Source organism: Medicago truncatula, chromosome 7 (genome assembly GCF_003473485.1).
Source record: "Medicago truncatula cultivar Jemalong A17 chromosome 7, MtrunA17r5.0-ANR, whole genome shotgun sequence".
NCBI classification, from domain to species: domain Eukaryota; kingdom Viridiplantae; phylum Streptophyta; class Magnoliopsida; order Fabales; family Fabaceae; genus Medicago; species Medicago truncatula.
The window spans coordinates 29,642,309-29,666,517 of record NC_053048.1 but is presented as its reverse complement, the minus strand read 5'-3'; the positions used below and the strand labels follow the sequence as shown (position 1 = coordinate 29,666,517).

Sequence of the window (24,209 nt, the reverse complement as noted above, 5' to 3'; positions counted from 1 at the left end):
TCCAGGATTTTGGTTTTCCAGATATTACCATCAAACTCATCATGCATTGCGTCACCTCCTCCACATTCTCAATTTTATGGAACGGTAACAAAATGCCCCCTTTCAAGCCCACACATGGTCTTAGACAAGGTGACCCACTCTCTCCTTATCTCTTCATACTATGCATGGAGAAGCTTTCTATTGCTATTAATAATGCTGTGAGTCAAGGAAGATGGGAACCTATTCACATCACTAATGGAGGACCCCAGATTTCTCACCTTCTCTTCGCAGATGATGTGCTGCTATTCACTAAGGCAAATAATTCACAATTTCATTTCATCAATGATTTGTTTAATAGTTTTAGCAGGGCATCAGGTTTGCGTATTAATATTTCCAAGTCTAGAGCTTTCTATTCTTCAGGGACACCACAAGCGAAGATCAACAACCTCACTTCCATATCTGGCATTCGCAGCACAACTTCCCTTGGCAAGTACCTAGGTTTCCCTATGCTTAAGGGCCGCCCTAAAAGAAGTGATTTCCAATTCATTATCGAAAAGATGCAAACTCGGTTGGCTTCTTGGAAAAACCGTCTTCTCAACAGAACAGGTCGACTTGCTCTAGCGACGTCTGTACTATCTTCCATACCTTACTACTACATGCAAATTAATTGGCTCCCACAAAACATTTGTGACTCCATTGATCAAACAACTCGCAATTTTATATGGCGTGGTTCAAATGATAAAGGTGTTCATTTGGTAAGTTGGAAGAAAATTACTACTCCAAAAAGGTATGGTGGTTTGGGTATTAGAACAGCTCGAAATGCTAATAATTGTCTTCTTGGAAAGTTAGTTTGGGATATGGTCCAATCTACAAACAAGTTATGGGTGAATCTTCTTTCTGCTAAATATACAACAGGGCCTAACGTCCTTCAAGCGAAGGTTTCCGGCAACAGTTCACCTTCCTGGGCAGCTATCATTCGTGCAAAAGACATTTTCAAAAATGGTTATTCTTGGAGGCCGGGCTCCGGTTCCTCCTCTTTTTGGTTCAGCAATTGGCATCCCCATGGTCTCCTTGGTTCTTTGGTCCCCATTATTGATATTCATGACATTCACCTTACGGTAAAAGATGTGATAAGCTCAAATGGCCAACACACCCAAGCTCTATACACCGCCCTTCCTCAATCAATAGCTGACACCGTCAACACCTATAGAGCTACCTTCAATCCAACCGTCGAAGATGTCTTTATTTGGAACAATAACAAGAACGGTGTCTACTCTACAAAAAGTGGCTACTCTTGGCTTCTCTCCTTCACGGACTCACCAGACATTATTAACAATGGTATTTCTTGGTCTTGGATTTGGACTCTGCAGGTACCGGAGAAGTACAAATTTCTGATTTGGCTAGCTATGCATGACGCGGTGCCTACTCTTCATGTGCTTCATCATAGAAACATAGTAGCGGCTGCAACATGTAGCAGATGCGGGGAAGAAGATGAATCCTTTATGCACTGTATTCGGGACTGCAAATTTTCGAAAATCATCTGGCAGAAGCTTAATTTCTCAAACTCGGATTTCTTCTCCATCACCTGCGCAAAATTGTGGATAAAGAGCAACGTTGACAGCAGCAGGTCCATCAACTTCCTGGCCTCTCTTTGGTGGATTTGGCTGCACCGAAACAACATGTGTTTCAATAACGACGCCTGGTCTCTCACGCGTTTGAGTATCAACATCCAGCACTCAACAGAAATAATCAAAAAGAGCTTTCAATCTGCTGCCATTACAGCTGGTCCTGAACGCTGGATTTCATGGAATAGCAGAAAATTTAACTGCCACATTCTCAATGTAGATGGCAGCTGTCTTGGCACTCCAATCCGCGCCGGTTATGGAGGATTAATTCGCAACAGCGCAGGGCACTACCTCAATGGGTTTTCTGGGTTTATTCAGACATCAATATGCATTCTCCAAGCTGAACTGACAGCAATCCTGGAAGGTTTTCGCATGGCAGTAAACATGGGAATAGAGGAGTTAGTCTGCTACTCGGATTCTCAGCTTTCAATAAATCTTGTTTCAGGAGACGTTTCTAAATTCCATGTCTATGCGGTGATAATCCAAGATATCAAGGATATCATAGCTTCCCACCACTTTGAAATCTTTCATACTCTTAGAGAAGGAAATCATTGCGCAGATTTTTTAGCCAAGCTCGGAGCCTCGTCAAATGCAACCCTCACGGAGCACCAAACTCCTCCTCTTGATCTCATAGACAAGCTTAGAATTGATGCTATGGTAACCTGCTTCCTAAGAGCTTAATTTTCTTTTAGCCTTTGTTTTCTTTTCTGTTATTATTAGCTTTGAAACCAAAAAAAATTGTTATAATTTAATGTAGTTTGAACTTATGGGTCAATTATGCTCTTTTTTTTGGGTCAATTATACATTGTTTTAAGGGAATGGAAAAATTACATAAAAACTAATATATGATAAATTTTTAAAAAAAAAAATATTAATAATATTTGTGACACTAATATTATTTTAACATTATCTTGTAAAGTATTTGAACTTCATCTCTTAGAATTATAAAATCAAGAAACTACCACTAAATCAACACTTCATAAACTACTATTATATATGTTGCAAGTGTCCTCTTGAACTTAGTTCAGTTGATATGAATAATACATAATAAATGCAAGGTTCGGGGTTCGGATCCCAACCACAAATATATATATATATATATATATATATATATATATATATATATATATATATATATATATGTTGCAAGTTTAAATGCGATAATTTTTTAAAAGAAAATATATATATATATATATTAAAACTGCTAAGTTTGACTAAAGATTAGTTTTTTTTTTAAGAATTGACTAAAGATTAGTGTATTTTTTAAGAATAATTTAATTAATATATATTTGTACTAAAATACTCCTTTTTTTTAAAGGACCAAACAAATATTTTAAAATACTCTTATTTTATCACTATTTAAAAAACTCAACTAATAATTTCATAAAATCAAATATTTTAATGATATCTAACGATGAGGTCTTAAAAAAATGGTCAGCCTATTTTAAGATTCTAAATATTCATATTAGTTTGAAAGAAAAAAATTAAATAAGATGTATAATAATTTTTTTTTTTAGGAAGATGTATAATATTTTTGTGATGTTATAAATAAAAGTTTTGGTCCTCGTGAGTTTAACTCAGTTGGTATGAACAATGCATAAAATATGCAAAGTCCGGGGTTCAAACCCCGACCAAAAATAAATAAAAAAATTGGGTCCAATCCTCGCTAGTGCTTTTGAGTTTGTGATGATTATTAATGTCATGCTTAGCATTTAATGAATTAAATATATTATTCATTTCATATGCTAAGTGTAGCTCAGTTGATAGCTATCAAGGATAATTTGTGCAGGGGTTGGGGTTCAAACCCCGATTCCCCACTTCTCCACACATAATGTGTGTAAATCTAGCCACTAGGCTATTTGACCCAAAAAAAAATGATTTAAATTTCTCTCCGAGAGCTTAGCTCAGTTGGCAATGATTCAACATTGGTCGCAAAGTTTGAGGAGCACAAATATGTTTATTTCACCATAACAAAATGTGAGGCTATTACTGTTTAGGAGATATTTCGGGCTCATCCTGAATCTATTAAGATGCTTAACAATTTTTCGACTATTTTGATCATGGACTCAACCTATATAATCTCATTGTTTGAGATAGTAGGGGTCTCCTGAACCGATATAATATATATTATGTTGCTTTTGCTTTTCTGACGTCTAAGAAAGAAGATAACTTCACTTGAGTTTTACAGGCGTTGCTTCATCTTCTTAAGCCAAAGGAAGATATGTAACGGTAATTGTGACTCACATGGATACCTCTTTGATGAATGTTGTTGCAACTATTTTCACTAAAACTACTCCATTAATTTGTAATTTTCATGTTGGTAAAAATGTTAGAGGTGAATCCGTCAGAGAGTGCATGGTCAAACACAAGGTTGCAAAAGTGGATGAGTAAGAAAAGGAAGTCAATGAGGTAAAGGCAAGTGGGATAGTTAACAATATCATGAGAGCTTCGGATAATGTGGTTGAGTCTCCTTCAAAAGAATCATATGTTGATGTTGTTGTGTAGTTTCGAGATGTCTGTAAAAATGTCATGCGTCTTGGTTATATAACCAACATCAGAGTTGAAGGTGCTAATGAAAAATTGAAGAAATATTTGAGTAATGGAGCAAGAGATTTTGCTACATGTTGGGAGGTAATACACGATATGTTGGAGGGGGAGTTAACTGAGATAAGAGAATCCTTTGGGAGGAGTTGTATTGTCTTAGAAAATAGATACAAAGACAACATATTGTACTATAAGTTGGAGGGTTATGTTTCTAGAGCTAACTTGATTAGGACATCGTATGGGCTACCTTGTGCATGTATTATTGTTATGAAGATCAGACACAACAAGCCTCTTCGATTGGATGATATAAACCATCACTAGCAAAGGTTATGTATGGGTGAAGAAGAATGTGAAGATGATATTTTTGTGATGGATGAGTGGAATGGTATTGAGGAACATCTCAAAAGATGATTTTTTTTTTTTTTTTTTGTGATGGATGAGTGGAATGGTATTGAGGAACATCTCAAAAAGTCCCTTACAAAATGAAAATACAAATCAAGAAGGTTATGCGGCAATTAGCATTTCTAGAAAGGACAATGTTTACTCCACCTGTAAGAAAGGTACCAACCAAGGGGGCCAAGAAAATAGTGAGATCTACACCAAAAAAGGCTTTGACTAGTTGAATCTCATCTTTGTGGGAGTGTGTTGATTCTCAATTTCCCAATAGTCAATCGTCCAACAAAGTCATCATTTCCTAAAAGAAAAGGTGTCTGTATTAACAATCCATCATGTTCTCCAGTTTCATTGTCTACTCGTGTTCTTAATCCTATTCTGGTTACAACGCCTATCGATCATATGTCAAAATTCATGAAACCGTTTACTGATTTTTTATTTTTTATTTTAGATGCTACAGGCGATACGAATTCTTGATTTCAAGCTATAGCTAAGCTTATGGGTTTGACTGACTTATACAAGAGGTGAAAGATCATAGGAGTGACTACATGTGTGTATTTAGGAGTAAGGAGAATTTTAACTATATCTTGAATGGTGTGTACCCTCTCAAAAATAGTAATGGAATTGCATATGAAGATAAGGTTGTGAAATAGGGTGCACGATCAATCCATCATAGAGTGCATAGTCAAACTTGAAGTTGCGAATGTGGATGAGAAAGAAAAGGAAGTCAATAAAGTGAAGGCAGGTGGGATAGTTAACAATATCATGAGAGCTTCGGATAATGCGGTTGAGTCTCCTTCAAAAGAATCAAATGTTGATGTTGTTGTGTAGTCTGTAGATGTTTGTAAAAAAATTTCAAGGTTCCTTACCTATGTTGAAACTACCATATAGAATATTGTTAAAGAAAAAAAAAACTAGTGATTGCATGGACATACCGTGCCTTGCATCTTGACTATAGAACCACCAACAGAGTTGAAGGTGCTCGTGAAAAATTGAAGAAATATTTTAGCTACATGTTGGGAGGTAATACGCGATATGTTGGATGGGGAATTAACTGAGATACAAGCATCCTTCGGGAGGAGTTGTATTGTCATAGAACATATATACAAAGACAACATATTGTACTATGAGTTGGAGGGTTATGTTTCTAGAGCTGGCTTGAGCTTTATTTTTGAGGAAGCAAAATGCTCCAAGAAAACTGGAATGGATAAAGAAAAGTGTGGTTGTGTGATCGAGACATCGTATGAGCTACCTTGTGCATGTATTATTGTTATGAAGATCAGACACAACAAGCCTATTTGATTGGATGATATGAACTCTCACTAGCAAAGGTTATGTATGGGTAAAGAGGAAGGTGAAGATGATCTTTCTGTGATGGATGAGTGGAATGGTATTGAGGAACATCTCAAAAAGTCCATTACAAAATGAAACTACAAATCAAGGAGGTTATGCAGCAATTAGCATTTCCAGAAATGACAATGTTTACTCCTTCTACAAGAAAGGTACCAACCAAGGGGGCCAAGGAAAGAGTGAGATCTACACGAAAAGAGGCTTTGACTAGTCGAATCTCATCTTTGTGGGAGCGTGTTGATTCTCGATTTCCCGATAGTCAATCGTCATCAACAAAGTCATCATTTCCTAAAAGAAAAGGTGCTCGTATTGACAATCCATCATGTTCTCCAGTTTCATTTTCTACTCGAGTTCTAAAGCTTATTCTGGTTCCAACGCCTATTGATCATATGCGAAAATTCATGAAACCATTTACTGAAGAAAAAAATTGGATGTTACAAACGATACGATTCTGGATTTCAGGCTATGCTTATGGATTTGACTGTGATTCGCATAGCACTTATACAAGAGGTGAAAGATCATAGGAGTGACTACATGTGGGTATTTGGGAGTAAGGAGCATTTTAACTATATCTTGAATGTTGTGTACCCTCCCGAAAATAGTAATGGAATTGCATATGAGATAAGTGGTTGACAGTACCGGACATGAATCACACTGTTGCAACTTGTTACAATAGGGTTGTAATTGAGTTGACAAATCATGAAGTCGGTATTTCAAAGGCTTTTTTCCCAATTAGAGGTAGGCCACCACTTAACCCAAATACCATATCATATGTCTCTGCTTAATCCCCAAACATTTTGTTCTTGCATTTTTAAAAAATGGTTGTCCAATACGTCCATCGTCAAATTTATTTTCTCTTTGATAAAGAAAAACACTAACTTCTACCCAAAAAAAAAAATGTAAAACCAACATAAATTTTAGGGGGAAAAAATATGAAATATTTTCACAAAAGTATACTAACCATATATTACTGCTGAAACAATAGTTGCCAACTCCCATGTTATACTTCTAGAATGTTTGGTAAGAATTCAAACCAAACCCAAATCATACTCTGGTGAAAATACATGGCAACTTCAAAAAATGGTCATTGGAAAAGTTCTCTTCACATTGGATCTTGGAAGCTTTTCAAAAGAAAAAAAATACTAATAGAATTTGTTCAATGGTATTAAGTATGTTGTAAAAAAAATCTGTTATTTCTCAGTTATCTCTAGTTTATTGATCAGTTGTTTTCTATCCGCTTTTCTTCCGATGAAACAACAAATTCATGGATTAAAGGAAAATGATTAAACGAACATAATTTCTCAATCCGTCCACCCAAAAACGCCAGGGCTTACAGGAAGCATGTTTCCGGTAGTGTATTTTGGCATATTTGAGCATATGTGGGGGCGGATTGAGAAACTATCTTAAATGAAGGCCTCATCATAACGAAATTATAAATGTTTTCTTCGGCTAATATATCTACCTATTCAGTATTCACATAAATCCCTCACGAAGAGAAATGAACATATCTTTAGTCAAAATAGCAATGCAAATTATCTCCATTTCATATTTCTCCATCCCACAAATCTTCAAGACTTTTGTATGGACTACAACTTTCATGGACTGCAAAGTCCCCTCTAAGTAGCCTTTGCTGCATTATACAACAAAATAAATGATTAAACTGAAGAAGAATAAAAAAATTATGCATAGATGTGGGAAAGAATGATTAGTTTTTATGTTTTCAAGTTTCAACAAAGGCAATGATCAAACCTGGTGAATCTGTGAGAATTTTGAGAAGAGTTCTGGAGGGATACACCAATCAAATAAGCTAAGATTCTCTTTGATCCTAGATTCATTTACACTCTTTGGAAGGACACTGTGACCACTTTGGATACCCCACCTTAGAGCCACTTGTGCCGGAGACTTGTTAAGTTTTTCAGCAATTTCAATCAAAATTGGTTCCTTCAAGATTTCTCCCTTAACCCATGATCCTGGAGAACCGAGAGGAGAATATGCCTATAAGGAAGCATTTGTTGTTAACAAAATGTAAGCAAAAAAGAACCTCAAATACATAAATGCAGGACCAAAAAATATCATTTAAATTACTCAGATGGACATGTATAGTATGGTCTAGATAAGTTTTGGTTATGATAGACAAACTCTATCAAAATTCATATAAAATATTACAACAGAATCAGTATTCTCAATCGCAGATTAAGAAAAATAAAGGGTTGCCACTATGCTACAGTGCTATAGATAGTACTGCTATAACTATTATTTGACAACACTTTGTAAGAACTAGCATATTACAGAACAATAGCAATTTGTTTAAATCCTCCTATGCCTATAGTGCTATTTGCAGCACTGAATAGAATTCAATTTATACATGTATTCAATGGTATGTTGTCATGTCATTTAATGAGTTTTTGTAATGACAATACTCAATAAATGTAATAAATATTTTTTCACTTATGATGCATACAGATTAAATTCTGTATACTATATCAACTGTTATTAAAATTTGATCTATTAAAGACCAAAACTCGTTCGGACTATACTATATCAATCTTAGTCAGGGTATTACCGTGAGATGAACACCAGTAGAATTGCACAAATTATGAAGAGCTGGTTGTTGCCAAACAGGATGGCATTCAACTTGGTTAACTGCTGGCGGAATCTTAGCATATCCGAGTAAGTCTTGAAGCTTCTTAGTTGAAAAGTTGCTGACACCAATCGCACGTGCTTGACCTGAGGCGAATAAACCTTCCATTGCATTCCATGTCTCTGAAAGACATAAGGGAACCATGACCTCAGGGTCCCAACCCCTTGATCCCGACTTCGTCCTAAACGGCCAGTGTATCTGTGACAAAATAATTTACCAAGAAAACATCAATTTTTCATACAACCATCTTCAGTCTCTGCATCAGGATTGAAAACGGGTTTAAAATCAAGAACCGTACCAGATATAAATCGATGTAGTCAAGCTGCAGGTCTTCTAGAGTCCTAGCCAGTGCCTTCGAGACATCTTCAGGTGCACAGTCACTAATCCTGTATGGATAAATTAAAAAAAGGCAAGCCATATATGAAGACAATTCATTACAATGTTATAATGTCATCATATGTGGAGTTTTGTAGCAAAATCAGTCCCTCAATGTTATAATGTCATCATATGTGTCTTCTAAATATTTGAGCCATGACCCCTTAGTCCCAGTATACATAAAATTGTCAACAAACTAGTCCTTTTATATCACCAATTTATTCCTTTTCCTGGAGGAATTTGGTGACCATTGTATAGTTTTTAGCAACTAATTCGTTTACAGAAGGCTCAATCTGGCAACACCCTAATCTTCAGATCCACTTTTCATCCTCTTCTACATACTCATATTTTATAATCAACTAATAAATGAAATACTACATATCACACACTCTCATATACATCAAAAGCTTGATTCAGAAAGAAGAAAAAAAAAGGTCAATTATCTTTTATCATAATAAGAATTATTAGTCCAAACACATACCATAGCTTTGATGTGATGAACATTTCACCACGCTGTACAACCCCAGCAGAAAACAGTGTCTTCAACGCCTCGCCTATCTGCAGCAAATACATTTTTCCTAGCATCAAGAAAACCAGAACAATAAAAACAATTTTTTCTTGACCACCTAGAATATTAGTATACAAAACTATTTATTTCAAATAAACTTTATAATTTTGGTTACCTCTTTTTCATTATCATATACCCGAGCACAATCGATATGTCTGTAGCCAGCCTGAACAAAGCATTGAGACAATACATTCAAAACACAAATTAGCACCTAGCATAGCACTGATACTTCAGATTGAAGACGTGACTGATGTCCAACATGTGTCAATGCACCGATACAACAGCACATGTAGTTACATTTGAATACTTTAGTTTATTAAATTATTAACAGCATCCGCGTGTCTGCGTCAATGTTTCATAGATTAACACAACAAATTCAAAAGAAATGTATGAAACACAGAGTCACAGACACTCCTCCGATTAAACGTGTCCCTGTGTTGGACACGTGCGTGTCTGACACTGAAACATGTAATTACACTGAAATATGTGATTTTCTCAAATTATTAGCGGTGTCGGCGTATCAGTGTCCGTATATGTGCTTCATATAAAGAAACCAAGAAATTAAGAAACAAAAAGCAGAGAAAGCACCTTGACTGCAGCAACAACAGCATCACCAACAACACCAGGAGAAGCTTTCCATGTTCCAAGACCAACTGATGGTATATTTGCACCAGTATTCAGATCAAAATGTTGAGGACCATGTATATTTTCTTTTTCCATCTTCTCCTACATAAATTTCAAATCAAGATACAAAAAACAATAATTAATCTAAAGATAAAAAACAAGAATGAAAATAATTTACTTTGAACAAATAATACACACCCTTCTTGAGATAATTTTGCTATAAATGTTGCATAGTAAAATTGTTGAAGATAAATATAAATGTGAAATAAAGCAAAAGGTTCGGCATAAAAGGTGGATCATTGCATGATTCTCTTAACAAATTTTTCGGAGCATATTGAAAGTAATGAAAAAAAGTTATCCTTACCAGGTCAATTTTTGTCAATGAGAATTCTCGTGATTATGAAAATGTAACCACCGTAGTTCTTGACTCATAGATTTTGGGAAGAGTTTGATTGGTTTGAATTTATTCACAATTTAAATCCAAAACAATTATATTTGGTTTTTTTTCTTTCTTTTGTTTACTAAATTAAAGGGTAATGGTCATTTGGCTTAAATATCTCTTTCGTCTCCCTGCAAATATATGTTATTTGAATTATCGTCATGAATTTACTAATTCTTCCAATCTGCCACTGCAAATATTAATCATTTGACTTTTGGTCCTAATTAGGTTTTTTTTGCTAAGGTGGGATGTCATTAGCGACGTGATGACCATGTGACAAGTGATGATTGGGCGAGGTGGTTGGCTTAAATATGACTTTTTTTATACATTGACGAACTATTATGACTACTCGTTATACATTCAGAGATAAAAATGACTATTATCTCCGAAAATAAATTTAGTTTTTTGAGAGGGGAAGTAAATTCTTTTTTTTTTTTTTTTTTTGCAAAGGGGGAATCATGTTTAGTTGTTGATTAAAAAATAATAAGTTTTTAACCAAGCAATTGAGCTCAAGCGGTTAGTGAGTTTCTTCAATGACTAATCGTTCTGGAGAACTCGAGTTTGATTCTTAGATGAAATAATTAAACCCAAGTTTGTTCGGCTGAAGAACTTGAATTTGATTATAGGGCCCCTTTCCCCCGGAAACTAGAGGGTTAAAGCAAAAATAGAAGTTTAATTGTTGACTTAAATATGCAAATAGTCCAGTAAAAATATATTTTTAGAGCTAGTCCTTGCAAAATTGATTTATATTGGATTTGGTCATTGTAATATGTAAAATATTTGATTTTAATCCCTTAAAAATAAGGACTAAAATGAATATTATATGTATCAATTTTAATATGAATAAATTCTACAGAGACTAATAAAAAACTCCAAAAACCAAAACAAAAGATCATATATATATATATATATATATATATATATATGCAGGATTGAAGGAAAAAAAAATACAAGACTAAAACCAAAAAGCTTGAAATTTGCAAAGATCATTTGCATATTTAAGTCTTAATTGTTTTTGAGAAAAATAAATTAATCTCCTCCATTGTCTTTTTAAATAACACTCTCACACCCCGAGAGTTGCTATTGGGCTAACTCGGCCTAGCCCTAGCACACATATAAATGGGATGGAATGGACCAATTACTTCTTATAAGGGATGTAAAAAATTGCTCAATAGGCCCCTTTATTTGCTCATACACCCCTCAAAACCCAAAAAATTACCTGTTTTGGAAGTTACAATATGATCTCTTGGTTATAATAACTCCCGCTCGCTCAAGTTTTGAGGTTATGACCCAAATTGCTTCTAGTTATATATCAAGCAACCAAGCATGTACTACACAACCTCCCTAGACTCTAATCATCATTACATAATTGCTAAATGATTTCTTCACTCATCCGGCGTCAAAGAATACGAATTACATCTTTTAAATTGATTACATTCTTGTTTTGTATTTTTTTTTTTAAACCTGAATTGTTATTTATCAAGAGTTAAGACTTGAACCTGTATCGGGTCTGAACTCCAAAACTATTTAGCACATTGATTCCTTCAATTTCAATGTAATATTTTGATGTTTCTAAATTATAATTTTGTTTTTAATTTTGTTTTATGCTTTATTTATAGTTATGGTTGAACATCTTGTTTCTAAATCATATTAATGTTGATTTATCGTTGTTGAATTGTAAGTTTTTGTGTATTGTTGAATTATGATTGTTAGAAATTATTGTTCGATTATGAGTGTTGTTAATTGTTCTTGAAAATATGAATGGTTGATGAATTATGTGTTTGGTAGTGTAAATTATGTCTAAGTCTAAAGCATGAATGGATCAAATCCTAACTCCCGATCTGATCTCAGGTCGTAACTTTCAATCCAAGGTTAAATGGAATTGATGGAGATCGAGTCTTACCTCTTAAACTAGAGCGATTGGAAGTTAGAACCTGAGAGTTTTTTTTTTTTTTTTTTTTGGAATTTCGAGGGGCATGTGATGTGAGCATTTTGTTGACCTATTGAGCAGCTTTCATGTAAAAATTGAGTTCAACCCAAAAATTAATGGGCTATGTGGGGCCGGCCAAACCCCTATTTCAATATTATCATTTTTATTTAAAAAAATATGTAATGTAGAACAATTTTTTTTCACTTTTTTCACACACAAAAAAGGAAAAATGACACACATTGTTTCTTTTAACTTTCCTCACTTTCACTCAGACTACTATGAACTCTTTTACCTTATTATTAAGCATTTTTATCTTTCGTCATTGCAGTCTAAGTTCCTCTCTTTTCTTCTGATAAATAACCCCCGCCTATAATGTTAATAGGGGTGGCAAAATAGATCCACCCCGTTTAGCTTGTCGTAAAAATGGGGCAAGTAGGTTGGCATGTGGGCTCTTCAAAAGAAAAAAATATTACTATATTAGTTAGTAATAATAGGTGACCCAAAGTGACAATTTATTTTGCAATTTCTTTGAATGTTGGTTGGTTTTTTGTATGATGGGGGATTTATTTTGAGATTTGTTCAATGTTGTTGGATTTATACTAGCGACATTGTTTGCTTGATTCTGCTAATTATATATTTTTTATTTATAGTTAGATCGCTAATGATGTTACGTTTGTTAATTATGTTGTTGCATATGACATTGAATCATTTATGGTTTTACCACAAACTTGTCGATTGCCAATTTCTTATAATAACAAAAAAAAAATTAATAATAAATTATCAAAAAAAATTGGAATAGTTTTTGCTCTTAAATTTCAAATTAGTTTATTTTATGGATTCTGTAAATATTCTATTCGAATAGGGTTTCAAATTTTATTATATTTTAAATAAAATCTAACTATTAAATACACAATGCAAGAACAACCATGCTAGAAGATGACACAATCTGCTATACATTGTTTGTGCACGAAGCACCTCATAGAACCGAGAAAAGCACAACGCAGAAACAAGAGTTTGACAATTTTTCAAAATGAATTTTGTTAATATATATATTTGATGCTATGACCTTTTGCAATTTGCATCAGCTACGAAACTAAATTTGGTTTTCTTTTTGAATTTTATTTGGTTCAGATCTTGAGAATCCTTAGACATATATATAGTTACAAAAATGGTAAAATATAACTTTTCTCATCATTTCCCTATCCAAGAGAAGTTTGACATTGTTAAAATGAAGGAAGGTTATTATGTTTTTTTAAAAACTAGAGTAGATGTATGTGTTATTTAAGAAAAATTTAAGGGAGGTCAATATAATTTTCTCAAATAATTATATTCAGTAAAAATTATAAGGGAAATCTAAAAGGAAAAATTAGGGAAAAATTATATGTTTTAATTAAAAAATATATATGTGGAAATTATCTAGAAGTGAATTATAATTAGGAAAATCCTAGAAATAATTCTAGAGTTCTCCTAATGTACCTACAAATAATCCTTTGTACTACTTGATATCATAATGGCATCAAGAGCACTTAAACCACTACAAATCTTGCATACTGATTTGTGTGGCCCTACCAACCCACCATCATTTTGCTAAAAGCAGATATTTGAATTCAATTTTAATCTAATCAAATGGCAAAACACAAATTTTATTCAAAAAATACAACATACTAAAGCATATATTCACTATCCAAATTTAGAAACTTATAAAAATATGATAGTATAACATGAATTTGAATAGAAGTACTACACGATTTATTTCACATAAGATAAAGAGGTATAATTAAAGTGGCATGTCAACTAAGTAAATACAATCCAACAAAATACCGCCAACTATATATCAGAAGCCTCCACCGTCTTCTCAACACCCTCCGCCGCCACCTCCACCACCACCTCCATGATGACCCCCTCCATGATAACCCCCTCCATGATGAACATGTCCATGATGACCCCCTACATGATGACCCCCTCCATCAGAAACAATGTTATTATCATATTCATAAACAATGCTAATTATATGCTGTTGGCTTTTGAGTCTTATTTACCTGTAGCTTTACCTTTTATATTTATATACACCTGTATAATTTATGGTCTTATTAACGAGTGTCCCCAATGCACTCTTTAAGCATTTTAAAATAAGCAATTACTCTTTAATAAAATTAAATATTTCAATTTCTAAACAATAATTACATGTATTTTTAAAAATATTTACTATTTATGGATCTTAAAAGTGTCTCGAAGGCACTCGTTAACATTTCCCAGTAATTTATAATTTATAGTCAACCTCCTATTTTTCTTCAATCAATCGACCTTGTTTCCACGAAAAGTTTTATGAAGTTCTGCGCAAGAACATTGGAAACTACGTTCGTGTGATATGACGTAATGACGTAATAATAATCAATGATTGATAGAGAATTTTATCGACAATCTCTCGAAGACAATAATAGTCAACGACCTTTTTTTCATTGAAGATGATGTTACCTTTGTTATTCTTCTTTTATGAAATTATTATTGAGTTGAAAAATATGTAAGTTGTAAAAGGAAAATACGAGGAAAAAAGAAAAGAAAATTATAGTAGAAATGTGAAAGGAAAAGTTAGCAAGATATTATATCGTTTTATTTGACCAAAGAAATTTCTAAGACGAAAAGTATAGCACATAGAAAAATGCCGGAGTATAATTATGTCATACATTACATGCAAAAACTTAAGAGTTAAGATAGAAGAATTTATTTAATTTTCTTAGAGAATCTATTGGTATCCTTAAAAAAATGATAACTTAAAAGATAAATTAAAGAATTAAAGAGATAGAGAGTAGTAAATAGTTAAGTGTATAAAAGGAAAAGAAACATTAATATTTTATGGGTATTTTTTTAAGGAAATATTTTATGGGTATTGTAAAGTGGCTTATAATTTAAGATAATTTTTTTTTCAAAACCAATTATTATTTTAAGAATTAAATTTTTTAAAAGTGACTTATAATTTGTGATGGAGTGATTACTACACATCATTCATTCATAATATTTTAAAGGAAAACATTCACTTCCTCCAACTTAATACTTTAATCAAATTTTATAAATGGATCCGCCAATAACTATTTCATCCGTCTCATAATAACCGAGTTATTTGCAAAAAAAGTGTCTCAACATATGAGTCATTTTATTTTTTTTCCTTTATAACTCTAATTAACACTACTTTTATCACTCCAAATTCAATATATTCTACTTTGTATTTATGATAGTGGAGAATGCACCAATAACTAACAACAAAACAGTTTTTCTCTCTCCTTCATTTATATATTTTTCTTAATATATATGAAATGAGCAAATGACTCAGTTAATCCAAGACGAATGGAGTATATATTATTATATTTCACCAACGGGTAGCACTTGGGTGCCATAGTTTTTTGGTGCCATTGGTGCCATAGGTAACTTTGTGTCTATCTCTCTCTTAACAACTCATTCTCTCTCATCTAAATAATTTATTTTAATCATTCTCTTTCATCTAAAATGAACTATGTCACCAATGGCACTAAAAAACTATGGCACCCAAATATTTATGTGTCATACTTAATAGGTGGTGGTCCTTAATAATTAAGTACCGTTTTTATTAACTTAAAAAAAGGTTTCATTAAGGCCATGTTTGTTTCTATGGAAAGTTTGTGAGAAGGAGAGAAAGTTGAGAGAAAGAAACACTTTCTTTCGTTTGGAACTCACTTAAGGTGTGTTTGGTTGTGGAGAGAAAGTGATAAGAGAGAAATAGGTGAGAAAGAGTATGGTGAAAAAGAAATATGTGAGAAATAGAGTAGATTTGATAGGTTGTTTGGTATGAGAGAGATAGAAGAGAAATCAAGAGAAAGAAGTGTTGATTGTTTTCAAAAATACAAATATACCCCTAAACTAAAAAAGACTTATAAAATTAATTTCATTTTTAATTTGTTCTTTATTAATTTATGAATTAAATAATTATTTTTAGTTAATTAATTATATTAATTTAAGGAAATTAAGTAATTAAATCTATTAGTTTTCTCTAAAATAATTTGTGTGCAGACATTATATTTGCAGTAGTGATAACACTTAATTATTTTTCCTGAATTAACTTAATTTGATAAGGATTTAATTTCACAAATCAACTAAAAAAACAAAGACATTTCCTTCAGAAAAAGTAAAACTAATAAAAAAACAAAGGCCCAAACCTTTTCTTCTTCCGTGGCGGTTTTATTGAGAAAAGGATAAAAATGAAATTTCAAAAAACATGGGCATCTCCACCTCCTTTTTTCGCTGGATAGAGAAGACCAGAAAAAGGTCTGGGACCCATGAAAAAAACTCTCTCTCTCTCTCTCTCTCTCTCTCTCTCCTCAGTTTCTCTTCATTTCAAACGACAGAAATCAAGACTTTCTCTTCTTTTTCTCTCTTTAATACTTCTCTCTTCACTATTTCTCTTCAACCAAACACAGTGTTAAGAGGCAAAGGAAAGAAAGAATTTTGTGGGACCAACATTAAAAAACTTTCCTCTCGTAGATGCACGGAAAGGGCACGGTCACGGAAAGGACGAGAAACACCATGTTCTGTATGAAAAGTCCGAAACACCCCTAACTCTTGTTACTTTTATTTATTTCATTATTTCACTTTTTTTTTACTAATTTATTTATTTCACTATTGATTCATAATCTCTCTCTTTATTTTTTTTAATTTATTTCCTAATTTTTATGTCTTGTCTCTGCAATTAAACTACTCAAAAAATCTAACCACACATTTTTTCCAGACACGTGTTTATATATAATTTATGATATAGAGATCTTTCTTTCCTTTAACTTTCTACTCCACTCTCGATTATATCAAACAATTAAAATAATCCCCTCACTTTCTACTCTCTTTCTTTCCTCGATCATACAATCTTTCCTTTTTCTTTCTTTCCTTTTACTTTCATTCTTCAACCATACAAAGTGTAAATGCTAAGTTTATGGAAGTAAGCGAACCAATTGTGGGTGGTCTTAAGGCTCAGTTTGATTTTATTTAATTATTCTCAAAAGCAAAATTTTACAAGGATTTGTAAACATGCGATAAGATATGAACGTAATGTAATTTTGGCCAATAAAGTTTTTTTTTATGAGTTATTATATCATGTTGTTATATGGCTCCTCATAAATGCATAGATATATCATAATATATTATAGATAAATAATGATATGATATTGTTTACATTTAAAAATAAATAATTTGTTAGTCGAAATCAACAGACTTGTGAAGTTAGGGTCGAGCGAGTTTCCCTCAACCAATTGAAGAATCAGAGAGCTCAAAACCAGTTAAATGTGGATTAGTCGAAACTTTCTTAAGTCTATTGAGGTTCTCAAAGTTCATGTAGGTATTAGTATATAAAAACTTTGCGAAAACTTGACAATTTATCATTTTACTCTTGTTCATGACGCGACTAATCGAGGTAGCTATGAGCACAGAATACATACAAGAATGTCTTGAATTATCGGCTAACATTTTCGGCAGACTTAAAGCCCACACAAATTACATTGACCTTTTATACTTCAAATTTTATCCATGCTACTTGATATATGCATCTAAACAATAGAAAACCACAAATGATAATTTGTAGTTTCATTTCATTTCCGTTAAAATCGGGCTATTATAGTACATAAACACAAATAAGAGCGCCTTACATGACATTCTCCTAAAGGATGTTGTATCATTATGATGTAGAGTTTTATTTAATTCATGAAAGTTTTCTGAAAATGTTGGCATTGAACTTTCTTATACTTAGTGTAATGATTTTCTAGTCTCTTCGAAAACTCAAAAGAATGGTAGGAACATGTTTTGTATTCTATCTAATGAGTTATACAATTTCTTGTTGAACTATAATGGGTTTTTGGACAATGTCTCTTAAGTTCTGATGATAATAATTTATGAAAGAACAACCTGACACTCTAATGTGTGTTCAAGTGTGCATGACCATATAATTAAATTTTGACTTCAAAGTCAGGCTTTGGTTATGAGATATCAAGCTCTAAGCACAAGGGAAAAAAATTTAGTACTAAAGAAAACCATTGAGAACTTCTGTAGACTTAAAAGACATTTGAATAAACGTCAACAGAAAGTTAACTCTCTGATTAGAAGGTGTCTTAAATACTTTGATGAAAATAGGCTTTAATGGTTTCAGCCTCGGAAGGAAACAAGTTCTAATGTTGCCAGCAGTCTGGGTGGCTCTGACCAGTTTTGTCTTCTTCTTATGGAAGGTCTCTTTTGAGCGCTGACAGTATAGTTTGTCTGCTATTTATCACGTGCAGAAAAGAAGAAGAAAAAAAAGACAGAATGAACTGATCATTCAATATAAAGCAAAGGATTTTTTTTTCAAGTACTATTCAACGACGTTATCCAATTGAGGTAAATTTTTCAAAATTTGATCAAGCTACTCAAGGACGATTATGATGAGCTGTCTAACTTAAAAACAACAACTACATTTTTCTCTCCAATTTAAAGATTTGAGCAGTTTGAAGAATACATAACACTTTGAAAAAATTTATAAGAGTCAAACCTCTGTCAAATTCAAAAGCCTTCAAACACTTAGAAATATTTTACAAACTTAGTTTCTTAGAATTTTCTTAAGTATCAGAAGTTAATGGCAAATTCTATGCTACACTAAAAAATTTGAGTGTTCCGGTACACCAAATCATCAAATTCATATTGAAACGAGTTGTTTTTTCAAAGAAAAAGAATTGTTTTCTATCATTAACTATTACAATAATTATATCTTAGTTACCGAAAGTGTCGACGAAATAAAATTTACATTTTTTGAATTTTTGTTACATATAACAAAGAATATTTATTATTTTTTATGAGAAAATGTTAAAAATTTAATATATTCTTATAAACAATGAAATGATGTTTATTCTTATAAAACGATGTATTATAAAATATAAATATTGATAAATAACTCTTTATTTCATAAAATAATCGTTAAATTGTAAATATTTGAAGCAGGAGTACCAGTACACCTTAATTTGTGAGGTGTACCGTAGAAGTTCCCGAAAAAGAGTTTACCACTCTTAGAGTTCTCAAAGTGTAAACAAGTACAAATCATTTGTAAAACTTTAACAACATTTTATCTCATATTAGTGGATCTCGTTAAAACATTTCCTCTTTACCATCAATAGCGGGATCATGTTCATAAATATCTTGCCTTTCATCTTCACGCATCTTATAAATACCTATCCGGCGGATCTGAACACGAAGAAGCTGTTTTAAACTTGATCAAGTTGCCCTGTCAATAGAAATATGTCAATTGTCATGTCAGTTAGATCAAGTTTATAACAACGTCTTAGATCATTTTCACTTTCATCATCATTCAACATTTTATAATATTTTACATGCATTGTTTGCTTTGTTGGTATAAGGAAGAACACAACAATAGTTAACTGTCGCTCGCACAACGACGATGAACTACATATAGGTAATTGTCGTTGAGGGTATTTAAGTAATTTTGGGGCATAGAAGAGCAATTATTGAAGCTTAAAGTGCAATTTTCTTTTTATTATAGCCGTAAACACACCCTTTAGTTTTTTTAACTAAACTCCATTCTCCCTAATTTTGTTATTAAATTGACAAAAAAACTCCATTCCAATTTAACACCATTTTATCTCTTTAACTCCCCTCACTTTCACGCAGATTACCATAATTTTTTTTACTTTGTTATTAAGCATTTTTATCTTTGTTGTTGAACTCTAAGTTTCCCTTTTTTTCTCCTAATAAATAATCATGGGCAGATTTACCGTCCGACGAGCTTGGGCACACGCCCGAGTTCAACACATATTTTCTTTGTATCGTTACGAGAAATTTACAAACGATTTGACTTATAGTATGGCCAAAATCCGTTACTATAGGCCAAATTTTCGTAGTTAAATATGTCTGTCATTGTCAAATGGTTGTCACTGCACGTTTTTCACTTTTACCTACGTACAAAACGTAAGTAACTATAAGGAGATCATTTTTAAAAATGCTTAAATATGTATTTCATCATTGCAATTAGGGGTCGTTTAAATATTGGTCCATGTAATCGCTAATCTTGGCAATTTACCCTTGCATTGTTTAATCATTTAAAATTTCGTCCCTCTCTCCACTTAATCACTGTCATGTCACTAATTTGATGACGTGGCAATCACTGTCATACATGAAATTCCAATTTTACCCTTGAGTTTTCAATTCTTTCTTCAATATTTTGGGGCAAATTTTATTTTAAATTTAATTTAACTTTGTTTGTACTAACCAAATTATAAAGTATAACATAATTATTTATAAAAATAATGACGATTATAATATATAAGTTGCTTTGCTCACATACATATATAGTTTTCTATATTATATATTCTAACTGATGATTGACAAATGCAAAGATATATCTTATTACTATTTTATATACACATACATGTGTTTTAAGGATCAACATTCTAAATACATATATGTTCTACATATTATACTACTAGTAGATACATTAGATATTATATAGTTGGTATAGAAATAATTCACGCTACATTATTTTTGGTACACTTCATAGTTCATCACTTTATAGTTGGTATAGAAATATAATATGTCTTTCTTCATTGTTAATTAAGAAATCTATCAATTTATTTCACCTCCTGCTTCTATTTCATTTACGTTGGAAGCATGTGGTTGAACCATAACAACAATCTTTATTATTCACTGTGAATAATAAAGAAATATAACTTTTTTGGTATAAGTGATTTACACTTTGTAAGAGCTATAAATTATTTACACCACATTTATGTTAACTTTTTCATTGGAGCAACAAGGACTTGCCACTCTCAATAACTTTTGACTCATGATTTCTAAGGTTACCATAAGTGTACACCTCCTACTTACAAGAAGAATAGAATGCTGTTCCTTCAAAAAAAAAAAAAGAAGAATAGAATGCTATGTGTCCCTTGAAACGTGGCGTGCTCTTATTCACTTTTAATTTGGTTTATCATTTTTTAATGACCTCAAAACTTGTATAAATACGGAGAGGTTATTAATATAAACAATATAGGATGGTTATTAAGGCTTCACCTAGACGTTGGGATGTCTCATGAATCACTATTCATAATAGCTTATTAAATAAAATGACATAATCAAGTTACAACTTACAATCACTTCATATCTAAAAAAACTTACAATCACTTCTACAACAGAGCATAATAAATTAGAATTTAATTTTTAATTTGTGGATCTACAATAACAAAATGGGTATCTTAAAGCTATTACCAACATCAACAAAAGTTGGAAGTACTCCACGGGTTATCAAGCTTTGCCAATAAGCTAGTAAAATAATCTTATAAGCTCGTGAGAAATAATTGTTACCAACAAGATCAACGATGTGTGTTTCAATAACTTGATGATATGTTACACCGAGCGAGAGATATTCAAGGCACTTGATAATGTTGATATTATTCGAACATTCACCGCAAAGAGGTCTTGGAAAGGGCATTTACTCCTAATTTAATTTAGCACACTATTGACAAGTTATGTTTCATCTCTCTCTTATTTCAAATTATACTTTTATCGAAAAAATGACGAGTCTCTCTTACTTCAATTTATAACTATTTATATATTGTCATATGTGAATTTACAATCAAAATTTTATTCATATTCGATAAAATTTCTGGCTCCGCCACTATGAATAACCCACGCGTCTAATGTTAATAGGAGTGACAAAACAAATATAGTTTGTTGATCCAATTAATTTAACTCGCTGTTTTAGACGGACTAAGTCAAGGTTTTGAGTCCACCTTTTCTAGTAGGTCCACTCTGTTTACTTTTGGAGTTGAATTTTTATATCATTACAAAATGTTTTACACTAGAAATATGATCAGAAGATTATGATTAAGTGACAGGATACAACAACAGCAATCAAAATTTATTCTATTAAATGTCACATTAAGTTTGTGACTAAACAATATGAATAAACAACATAGCATCGAAACCATTTTCTTGGAGTGGAACCTATTGTAAAGTTTTCCTCGGGTAAGATGAAGATTGGCCCTCGAGTGCAAAGGTAGAAGGGAGTTTGACTGCAAGACCCACCCGTCGAGCAGGGACGGAAGTCGACCAAACCCACATCATTTTGCTAAAAGCAGATATTGGAATTCAAATTAAATCGAATCAAATGGCAAAAACAACTTTTATTCAAAAAGTACAACATACTAAAGCATACATTCACTATCCAAATTTAGAAACATATAAAAATATGATATAACATCAATTTGAATAGAAGTACAACAAGATTTATTTCACATAAGATATAATTAAGGTGGCATGTCAAATAAGTAAGTAAATACAATCCAACAAAATAGAATACCTCCAACCATATCTCAGAAGCCTCCACCACCACCTCAACACCCACCGCCACCACCTCCACCACCATCTCCATGATGACCCCCTCCATGATGACCATGTCCATGATGACCTCCATGATGACCCCCTCCATGATGACCATGTCCATGATGACCCCCTCCATGATGACCCCCTCCAGGATTAGCATCAGTCACAATGTTACCTATTCCATCTCCACCTTCACCTACACCTCCACCTTTACCTCCACAATATCTAGAGCAAAAATTTCCCATTTCTGTATATATGTTGTTGGCTTTTGAGTCTTATTTTCCTGTACAACTTTACCCTTTATATACACCTATATAACTAATAATTTATAGTCAATTAACCTCCTTGGAACTTCAGTCAAACGACCTTGTTTTCACGAAAAGTCTTATAAGTTATGCGCAATTAATAATAATATTCAACCATCACTCTAAGACGGATAACACTTGTGCACCATTAAAGTATCAAAGATATATACCATTGATTAATTAGGATGTGTCATGTGGCATACCATTTAAAAAATGTATATCGAATAAAACATTTATAAAATAACATTGATATGTGACACATTTTAAGTGGTCATTGATACGTGGCATACACAATTTTTTTTTTCCCTTAAAAAAATTAATAATAAATAAGTGAACTTCATACATGCAGCATATCTTCTCATTTATTTTACTAGAAAAAAATGGGAGATTAAAATAAACGAGCACTAACACTAGATTAAAAATAATAACAAAAATACAGCACCCTTTTGTAGAAATAATAATAATGATCATGTCTCCTTAAAAAATATATAATGATCATGTCTCATACATACCATCGACGATAAAGTTCACTGAATTAGCAATAAAAGGTGCTAAGAGGTCAACTTACTTCTTAGAAACCGACAAAATAGGTACTATATAGTACATAGAAGATATCAAATCAGTGAGCAACTATTGCTCATCCATGAAGTTTCGTATGCACCGTATTCGCACCATTCCCAAAACAATCATATCCACACACTCCTTTGTTAAATGTATTTTGTGATAAAGCTCTTCTTTGAACCACTAACCTTGTATATATTATACATTATTTATATCAACCGAATTAAGCTCACGAGAATCTTTTGTTAAAATTATTTAATAGAGTTCTACTATTAAAAAATGGATATTGTCAAAAAAAATAAGTTTCAATATAAATTTTGTAAAACTCATTCCAATTCTAATTAATACGATTATTAATTGACAAGAAAGCGTGATGTTCGGAGTCACAAGAGTTTCTCTTTGTTCTCTCTCTTTCCTCTCTTTGAGACGTCACAAAAACTCTAGTTTCTTCTCCTTCATCCATTAAAGATGAGTGATTTAAGGTCAATTTTTTTACCCAAA

The 24,209-nt window shown here is 32.4% G+C and overlaps 1 protein-coding gene across 2 annotated transcripts; it reads right to left on the bottom strand.

The window, feature by feature from the left end:
• Positions 1-7,061: 7,061 nt before the first annotated feature.
• Positions 7,062-10,605, bottom strand: LOC25498586 (NADPH-dependent aldo-keto reductase, chloroplastic). Of its 2 annotated transcripts, none has more exons than XM_024769860.2 (8): positions 10,464-10,605; positions 10,064-10,201; positions 9,591-9,641; positions 9,389-9,465; positions 8,831-8,918; positions 8,455-8,730; positions 7,641-7,886; positions 7,062-7,521 (listed from the first exon to the last, which is right to left on the bottom strand). In XM_024769860.2, the coding sequence occupies exons 2-8, from the start codon at positions 10,193-10,195 to the stop codon at positions 7,435-7,437; spliced, it is 957 nt and encodes a 318-aa protein (XP_024625628.1). In that variant the 5' UTR covers positions 10,196-10,201; positions 10,464-10,605; the 3' UTR covers positions 7,062-7,434. The 2 variants fall into 2 exon arrangements, with proteins under 2 accessions (XP_024625628.1, XP_013448973.1); XM_013593519.3 differs by lacking the exon at positions 10,464-10,605 and adding an exon at positions 10,298-10,457.
• Positions 10,606-24,209: the final 13,604 nt, after the last annotated feature.

Excerpts from the sequence above, each read along its gene's own strand:
- LOC25498586 (XM_013593519.3), bottom strand. The coding sequence starts at position 10,399 with ATGATCCACCTTTTATGCCGAACCTTTTGCTTTATTTCACATTTATAT. Across the intron at positions 9,642-10,063 it reads CTGTTGTTGCTGCAGTCAAG|GCTGGCTACAGACATATCGA; the intron begins GTGCTTTCTCTG and ends TGCTTTGTTCAG. Across the intron at positions 7,887-8,454 it reads CTACTGGTGTTCATCTCACG|GCATATTCTCCTCTCGGTTC; the intron begins GTAATACCCTGA and ends GCTTCCTTATAG.